The sequence below is a fragment of the Salmo salar genome, chromosome ssa28, assembly GCF_905237065.1.
Source record: "Salmo salar chromosome ssa28, Ssal_v3.1, whole genome shotgun sequence".
Lineage (NCBI taxonomy): Eukaryota > Metazoa > Chordata > Actinopteri > Salmoniformes > Salmonidae > Salmo > Salmo salar.
The window spans coordinates 37,782,416-37,792,249 of NC_059469.1; the positions used below are offsets into that span (position 1 = coordinate 37,782,416).

Sequence of the window (9,834 nt, forward strand, 5' to 3'; positions counted from 1 at the left end):
ACTGAACTACAGAGGACCACGTTCTACTAACTCTACAGAGGACCACGTTCTACTAACTGAACTACAGAGGACCACGTTCTACTAACTGAACTACAGAGGACCATGTTCTACCAACTACAAGCCATGTTACAACTACAGAGGACCACGTTCTACTAACTGAACTACAGAGGACCATGTTCTACCAACTGAACTACAGAGGACCACGTTCTACTAACTACAGAGGACCACGTTCTACTAACTGAACTACAGAGGACCACGTTCTACTAACTGAACTACAGAGGACCATGTTCTACTTACTGAGCTACAGAGGACAATGTTCTACTAACTACAGAGGACCACGTTCTACTAACTGAACTACAGAGAACCATGTTCTACTAACTGAACTACAGAGAACAATGTTCTACTAACTACAGAGGACCACGTTCTACTAACTGAACTACAGAGAACCATGTTCTACTAACTGAGCTACAGAGAACCATGTTCTACTATCGTCTACTAACTATCTCCTTTGCCAAGATAATCCATCCACCTGACAGGTGTGGCATATCAAGAAGCTGATTAAACAGCATGATCATTACACAGGTGCACCTTGTGTTGGGGACAATAAAAGCCCTCTCTAAATTGTGCAGTTTTGTCACACAATACAATGCCACAGAAATGTCAAGTTGTGAGGAAGCGTGTAATTGGCTTGATGACTGTTGGAATGTCCACCAGAGCTGTTGCCAGAGAATTTAATGTAAATGTCTCTACCATAAGCCGCCTCCAACTTCGGTTTAGAGACGTCTTGTAACCACGCCAGCCCAGGACTTCCACATTCGTCTTCTTCACCTGCGGTATCGTCTGAGACCATCCACCCGGACAGCTGATGAAAACGTGAATTTCTGCACAAACTGTCAGAAACCGTCTCAGGGAAGCTCATCTGCGTGCTCGTCGTCCTCACCAGGGTCTTGACCTGACTGCAGTTCGGCATCGTGACCAATTTCAGTGGGCACTGGCACGTTGGAGAAGTGTTCTCTTCAAGGGTATTGGGCAGGCATAAACTACGGACAACAAACACAATTGCATTTTATTGATGGCAATTTGAATGCACAGAAATACCGTGACAAGATCCTGAGGCCCATTGTCGTGCCTTTCATTCATCGCCATCACCTCATATTTCAGTATGATAATGCCCGGCCCCATGTCACAAGGATCTGTTCACAATTACTGGAAGCTGAAAATGTCCCACTTCTTCCATGGCCCTCATACTCTCCAGACATGTCACCCATTGAGCATGTTTGGGATGCTCTGGATCTACGTGTACGACATCGTGTTCCAGTTCCAATATCTTCCAACTTCTCACAGCCATTGATGAGGAGTGGGACAACATTCCACAGGACACAATCAACAGCCTGATCAACTCTATGTGAAGGAGATGTGTCGCGCTGCATGTGGCAAATGGTGGTCACACCAGATACTGACTGGTTTTCTGATCCACATCCCTACCTTTTTATTTAAGGTATCAGTGACCAACAGATGCATATCTGTATTCCCAGTCATGTGAAATCCATAGATTAAGGCCTAATTTATTTATTTCAATTGACTGATATCCGTATATGAAATGTAACTCAGTAAATTATTTGAAATTGTTACATGTTGTGTTAATATTTTTGTTCATTGTAGATGATAACTGGTGATCGATGGGCCCCCACCCCGGTCGGTAATTCAACCATGATTACTACAAGGTTAGATAACTGGTGATCGATGGCCCCCACCCCGGTTGGTAATTCAACCATGACTACTACAAGGTTAGATAACTGGTGATCGATGGGTTTACCCCGGTCGGTAATTCAACCATGCTGACTACAAGGTTAGATAACTGGCAGCTAGACCATTCTAAAAAAAACTGACTAAATAAATGACTGCTGTTGAAATAAACCTAATTTCTAAATATGTATAAATATTTCTAAATGTATATTTCATTTTTATACTATATTATTCTAACTCTCAACAGGAGGTTGAGAACCCGACAGAGTTCCTAAAAAATGTCATATATAAATATATATATATACACAGTACCAGTTAACAGTTTGTACACACCTACCCATTCCAGGGTTTTTCTTATTTTTTTTACTATTTTCTACATTGTAGAATAATAGTGAAGACATCAAAACTATGAAATAACACATATGGAATCATGTAGTAACCAAAAAAAGTGTTAAAACAAAATCAAAAATATATTTTATATTTAAATGACAGCTTCGCACATTCCATGATTTATGAATGTGATGTTCGAGGAGCATCCACAGACTTGTGGTGTCTTTACAGAGCATTCAGGAAGTATTCAGACCCCTTCCCCTTTTCCACATTTTGTTACTTGATTGGAGTCCACCTGTGGTAAATTCAATTGATTGGACATGATTTGGAAAGGCACACACCTGTCTATACAAAGGTCCCACAGTTAACAGTGCATGTCAGTGCACAAACCAAGCCATGAGGTCTAAGGAATTATCCGTAGAGCTCCAAGACAGGATTGTCTCGAGGCACAGATCTGGGGAAGGGTATTAAAACATTTCTGCAGCATTGAAGGTCCCCAAGAACACAGTGGCCTCCATCATTCTTAAATGGAAGAAGTTTGGAAACACCAAGACTCTTCCTAGAGCTGGCCGCCCGACCAAACTGAGCAATCGGGGGAGAAGAGCCTTGTTCAGGGACTTGACCAAGAACCCAATGGTCACTCTGACAGAGCTCTATAATTCCTCTGTGGAGATGGGAGAACCTTCCAGAAGGACAACCATCTCTGCAGCACTCCACCAATCAGGCCTTTATGGTAGAGTGGCCAGATGGAAGCCACTCCTCAGTAAAAGGCACATGACAGCCCACTTGAAGTTTGCCAAAAGGCACATAAAGACTCTGACCATGAGAAACAAGATTGAAGTCTTTGGCCTGAATGCCAAGTGTCACTTCTGGAGGAAACCTGGCACCTAGAGTGTAGGGCTCTCCTCCTTTTCTTTTTCAAGTGTTATGAGGACCACCACACTCTCTCTCTCTCTCTCTCTCTCTCTCTCTCTCTCTCTCTCTCTCTCTCTCTCTCTCTCTCTCTCTCTCTCTCTCTCTGTGGGGTAGTGTTATGAGGACCACCAGACACTCTCTCTCTCTCTCTCTCTCTCTCTCTCTCTCTCTCTCTCTCTCTCTCTCTGTCTCTCTGTGGGGTAGTGTTATGAGGACCACCAGACTCTCTCTCTCTCTCTCTCTCTCTCTCTCTCTCTCTCTCTCTCTCTCTCACTTCTCTCTCTCTCTCTCTCTCTCTCTCTCTCTCTCTCTCTCTCTCTCTCTCTCTCTCTCTCTCTCTCTCTCTCTCTCTCTCTCTCTCTCTGTGGGGTAGTGTTATGAGGACCACCAGACTCCTCTCTCTCTCTACCCTCTGTCTGTTCCTCACAGTGGGGTAGTGTCCTGTCTGTCTTTCTCTAGCTCTCTAGCTCTCTAACCCCCTCATGTTTCTACCAGTGTTCCTCTGAGCCAAGTTACTCAGTATAAACCCCCAAAGTGTGTCTCTCTCTCTCTCTCTGTGTGAAATGAGTAAATGTCTCTGCAGCACATTTCCACAGAAGGCGGATTATGTTGGAATCGATTGGATTCTGTGTGCAGAGTGATAAACCAAACCAGTATATATATATGATATCTCTCTCTCTCTCTCTCTCTCTCTCTCTCTCTCTCTCTCTCTCTCTCTCTCTCTCTCTCTCTCTCTCTCTCTCTCTCTCTGGTGCATCTCATTTATCACCCTCTCTCTATTTCCCTCCTTTATTCTCTCTATTTCCATTGTTCTTTCTCTCTCCTTTCCTCCTTCCTCATTTCTCGTTCTTTCTGTCGCTGGTTTGGAGTGTTGTGATCAATGGTCCTCATAGAGGCTCATGGGCTTTTCATGACCTTGTTGTGATCTCTTTTTTTCTGTTTCAACCCCCAGGCTGTTTCTGTCTGCTATCATCTCTCTTCCTCTCCTTTCCTTTCCTCTCTCCTCTCTCTCTTTGTCTCAGCCAGTCTCAAGTGGATAGACCTCTACTCTCCTCTCTATCTCAGCCAGTCTCAAGTCGATAGACCTCTACTCTCCTCTCCTCTCTCATCGCTCTCTCTCTGTCTCAGCCAGTCTCAAGTGGATAGACCTCTACTCTCCTCTCCTCTCTCATCGCTCTCTCTCTGTCTCAGCCAGTCTCAAGTGGATAGACCTCTACTCTCCTCTCCTCTCTCATCGCTCTCTCTCTGTCTCAGCCAGTCTCAAGTGGATAGACCTCTACTCTCCTCTCTATCTCAGCCAGTCTCAAGTCGATAGACCTCTACTCTCCTCTCCTCTCTCATCGCTCTCTCTCTGTCTCAGCCAGTCTTAAGTGGATAGACCTATCCTTTCCTCTCCTCTCTCATCGCTCTCTCTCTGTCTCAGCCAGTCTCAAGTGGATAGACCTCACTCTCCTCTCCTCTCTCATCGCTCTCTCTCTGTCTCAGCCAGTCTAGTGATGTCTGTCTCAGCCAGTCTCAAGTGATAGACCTCTACTCTCCTTTTTCTCCTTTTTCAGCCAGTCTCAAGTGGATAGACCTATCCTTTCCTCTTCGGTTTCTGTCTGTGTTATTGATCCAGGCAGCACTGCCTCTCTTGCTGCTTCCAGCCGCATCCTGCTGCTTCCAGCTACCTCCAGCTGCCTCCCAGACTGCCTCTCCAGCTGCTTCCTGCTGCCTCCAGCTGCTTCCTGTTGCTTCCCAGGCTGCCTCTCCTGTTCGTGTCCACACCCCTTTTCCTATTTATTAGTCTTCTCTCTGCAGTTGTTCTAAATCCTCTCTCTCTCTCTCTCTCTCTCTCCTCTCTCTTCAGCCACTATGAATCATGCTGCTTGATTACTCTTGTGCAGTAATGCTAAACCTTTTTAAGATGAATGTACAAACGAAGTCACTCTGGATAAGAGTCTCTGCTAAATGCCTCAATTGTAAATGTAACCCTTTCTCCCTGTCTCCTTCTTCCCTCAACTCTTTCTTTCTGTCCTCCTTCTATCCCTCTCTTCTCTCGCTCTCCTTCATTCTTTAATTCTCTCTACTCTTCCATATCTCTCTCTCTTTCTTTCAGCCACGATGAAGCAGGTAGCTCGTACGGTGGCTAAAGTGGAGCTGTCTGATCATGTGTGTGACGTTGTGTTTGCTCTGTTCGACTGTGATGGTGAGTAGGCGTGTGAGTGTTCTTTGTTGTTCCCTGACTAATGGTTATATCTCTCTATTGTTAATTAATGAAAACAATATCGCTGTCTTTTTCTCCCTCTCCTGTTTCCCCTTCCTTATTGTAATGTATATCTCCTTCCATCTGTCTGTCTGTCCTCTTATTCTCCTTCTGTCTGTCTGTCTGTCTGTCTGTCTGTCTGTCTGTCTGTCTGTCTGTCTGTCTGTCTGTCTGTCTGTCTGTCTGTCTGTCTCTCTCTCTCTCTCTAATGGACTGTCTGTCTGTCTGTCTGTCTGTCTGTCTGTCTGTCTGTCTGTCTGTCTGTCTGTCTGTATGTCTGTCCTCTCTTCTTCTCTCTCTTTTTCCCATTGTTTAAATCCTCCCTCCCTCCCTCCCCTCCCTCCCTCCCTCCCTCCCTCCCTCCCTCTTCCCCTCCTCCCTCCCTCTTCCCCTCTTCCCACTTCCCACTTCCCTCCCTCCCTCCCTCCCTCCCTCCCTCCCTCCCTCCCTCCCTCCCTCCCTCCCTCCCTCCCTCCCTCCTCCCTCCCTCCCTCCCTCCCTCCCTCCCTCCTCCCTCCCTCTTCCCCTCCCTCCCTCCCCCCCTCCCCCTCCAGGTAATGAAGAACTGAGTAATAAAGAGTTTGTAGCGATAATGAAGCAGCGTCTGATGCGAGGTCTAGAGAAGCCTAAAGACATGGGTTTCACGCGGTTGGTACGAGCCATGTTGAAGTGTGCCCAAGACACCGCACGGGACTTCGCCACTCCCAAACAGAATTAGAGACCTGTGTCTGTGTGTCTGTGTGTGTGTGTGTGTGTGTGTGTGTGTGTGTGTGTGTGTGTGTGTGTGTGTCTACTTTACATAAAGACCAGCCCGAGGCTTCCATCTCCTTTCTTCTCTTCTTTTAAATGCCAACAATAGGCAGCTGTAACTCAGTATATCTCCACAGAACAAAGGGAAATTAAGACATACTCATTAGGACCTCAGATATGATGGAAACATAATCAGTCACGTAATCTATAACAATGTGCTTTGTGCTTAGTTGGGCATTATACTGAAGTCTGTATCCCAAATGGCACCCTATTCCCTATACAGTACCCCATTCCCTATACCGTACCCTATTCCCTATACAGTAGCCTATTCCCTATACAGTAGCCTATTCCCTATACAGTAGCCTATTCCCTATACAGTACCCTATTCCCTATACAGTAGCCTATTCCCTATACCGCACCCTATTCCCTATACCGCACCCCATTCCCTATACCGTACCCTATTCCCTATACAGTAGCCTATTCCCTATACAGTAGCCTATTCCCTATACAGTAGCCTATTCCCTATACAGTACCCTATTCCCTATACCGTACCCTATTCCCTATACAGTAGCCTATTCCCTATACAGTAGCCTATTCCCTATACAGTAGCCTATTCCCTATACAGTACCCTATTCCCTATACAGTAGCCTATTCCCTATACCGCACCCTATTCCCTATACCGCACCCCATTCCCTATACCGTACCCTATTCCCTATACAGTAGCCTATTCCCTATACAGTACCCTATTCCCTATACCGCTCCCTATTCCCTATACCGCTCCCTATTCCCTATACCGTACCCTATTCCCTATACCGTACCCTATTCCCTATACCGTACCCTATTCCCTATACCGTACCCTATTCCCTATACGGTACATTTGGAAAGTATTTAGACCCTTTGACTTTTTCCACATTTTGTAACGTTACAGCCTTATTCTAAAATGGGTTAAATTGTTTATTTTCCCCTCATCAATCTACACAAAATACACCATAATGACAAAGCAAAAACAGATATTTTTAATTTTACATAAGTATTCAGACCCTTTACTCAGTACTTTGTTGAAGCACCTTTGGCAGTGATTACAGCCTTGAGTCTTCTTGGGTGTGACGCTACAAGCTTGGCACACCTGTATTTGGGGAGTTTCTCCCATTCTTCTCTGAAGATCCTCTCAAGCTCTGTCAGGTTGGATGAGGAGCGTTGCTGCACAGCTATTTTCAGGTCTCTCCAGAGATGTTCGATCAGGTTCAAGTCCGGGCTCTGCCAGGGCCACTCAAGGACATTCAGAGACTTGTCCCGAAGCCACTCCTGAGTTGTCTTGGCTGTGTGCTTGGGGACATTGTCCTGTTGGAAGGTGATCCTTCACCCCAGTCTGAGGTCCTGAGCGCTCTGGAGCAGGTTTTCATCAAGGATCTCTCTGTACTTTGCTCCGTTCATCTTTCCCTCGATCCTGACTAGTCTCCCAGTCCCTGCCTCTACAAAACATCCCCACAGTATGATGTTGCCACCACCATGCTTCACCGTAGGGATGGTTCCAGGTTTCCTCCAGACTTGACACTTGGCATTCAGGCCAAAGAGTTCAATCTTGATTTCATCAGACCAGATAATCGTGTTTGTCATGGTCTGAGAGTCTTTAGATGCCCCAAACGGGCTGTCATGTGCCTTTTACTGAGGAGTGGCTTCCGTCTGGCCACTCTACCATAAAAGCCTGATAGGTGGAGTGCTGCAGAGATGGTTGTCCTTCTGGAAGTTTCTCCCATCTCTACAGAGGAACTCTGAAGCTCTGTCAGAGTGACCATCTGGTTCTTGGTCAGGCCCTTCTCCCCCGATTGCTCAGTTTGGCCGGGCGGTCAGCTCTAGGAAGAGTCTTGGTGGTTCCAAACTTCTTCCATTTAAGAGTGATGGAGGCCACTGTGTTCTTGGGGACCTTCAATGCTGCAGAATTAATTTGGTACCCTTCCCCAGATCTGTGCCACGACACAATCCTGTCTCTGAGCTCTACGGACAAGTCCTTCAACCTCATGGCTGGATTTTTGCTCTGACATGCACTGTCAACTGTGGGACCTTTGTATAGACAGGTGTGTGCCTTTCCAAATCATGTCCAATCAATTGAATTGACCACAGGTGGACTCCAATCAAGTTGTAGAAACAGCTCAAGGATGATCAATGGAAACAGGATGCACCTGAGATCAATTTTGAGTCTCATAGTAAAGGGTCTGAATACTTATATAAAATAAGGTATTTCTGTAGTGCACTACTTTTGACCAGAGCCCTATGGGTCTTCTTATGAGCTCTGGTCAAACGTAGGGCACTAGGTAGGGAATAAAGTGTCATTTAGTATGCTGCCTGACTGAACTGAAATGATACAGTACAGTTTGTCTTAAGGGGCTTTCCATAGGCTTCTGTAATGTGAAACTTAAGCATTGTGGGTATTATTGGGGGCAAGGTTTTTTTATCTTGTATATTTATTGTTTTGTCGCAACGATGCTGTCTTGGGGAATGCCTGTGAATAAACAATCTCAACCTTTTCCCAAGTTAAACAGTACCTTTAAAACCTCCGGTATAGTTTATCAGGCCTGGGCAATTCCAGTCCTCGGGCGGCCTGATTGGAGTCACGCTCTTCCCCACATCCCCAGCGAACACAGCTGATTTAAACTGAAGCGCATGATTAGGTGATTATTGGAGTTAGGTGTGTTAGCTGGGGCAAAAGTGTGACACCAATCATGCCCCGAGGACTGGACTTGCCCAGACCTGATCTAGATGGTTGATCATTGACTGCTAAACACAAAGGAATATAATCATATTAGGCCCCAAAACTGTCCCAAAGTACAGTATTTATTAGGATATTGTGTAATATATGTCCAGATGCTTTTATCGTGGGTTATCTACTCTGCTGCTACCATCCCGTTATCCACTCTGCTGCTACCATCCCGTTATCTACTCTGCTGCTACCATCCCGTTATCCACTCTGCTGCTACCATCCCGTTATCCACTCTGCTGCTACCATCCCGTTATCCACTCTGCTGCTACCATCCCGTTATCCACTCTGCTGCTACCATCCCGTTATCCACTCTGCTGCTACCATCCCGTTATCCACTCTGCTGCTACCATCCCGTTATCCACTCTGCTGCTACCATCCCGTTATCCACTCTGCTGCTACCATCCCGTTATCCACTCTGCTGCTACCATCCCGTTATCTACTCTGCTGCTACCATCCCGTTATCCACTCTGCTGCTACCATCCCGTTATCCACTCTGCTGCTACCATCCCGTTATCCACTCTGCTGCTACCATCCCGTTATCTACTCTGCTGCTACCATCCCGTTATCCACTCTGCTGCTACCATCCCGTTATCTACTCTGCTGCTACCATCCCGTTATCCACTCTGCTGCTACCATCCCGTTATCTACTCTGCTGCTACCATCCCGTTATCCACTCTGCTGCTACCATCCCGTTATCCACTCTGCTGCTACCATCCCGTTATCTACTCTGCTGCTACCATCCCGTTATCTACTCTGCTGCTACCATCCCGTTATCCACTCTGCTGCTACCATCCCGTTATCCACTCTGCTGCTACCATCCCGTTATCCACTCTGCTGCTACCATCCACTCTGCTGCTACCATCCCGTTATCCACTCTGCTGCTACCATCCCGTTATCGTGATGTTTTGTTTCAGAGTTATTATTATTATTACTGAAGGACTTTGTAAGATTAAAGAGTCTCTATTATTAGAAAACACACTGACTGACATGGTTTTCTTCACTTTCTCCTCTCTATCACCCCACCCCCCCTCTCCCCCTTCTCGCTCGCACTCTCTCTCTTCTCCCCCACCCCTCTCACTCTCTTCCTCTC

General features: G+C 46.2%; 1 protein-coding gene across 1 annotated transcript in view; it reads left to right on the top strand.

Moving 5' to 3' along the window:
• LOC106594561 (calcium uptake protein 1, mitochondrial) overlaps positions 1 to 6,359 on the top strand; it is a 172,387-nt gene extending 166,028 nt beyond the window's left edge. The window contains exons 12-13 of the mRNA XM_045710275.1: positions 5,090 to 5,179; positions 5,791 to 6,359. Coding sequence (XP_045566231.1) covers positions 5,090 to 5,179; positions 5,791 to 5,954 — 254 coding nt within the window. The 3' untranslated portion in view covers positions 5,955 to 6,359. The remainder of the gene's footprint in view (positions 1 to 5,089; positions 5,180 to 5,790) is intronic.
• Positions 6,360 to 9,834: the final 3,475 nt, after the last annotated feature.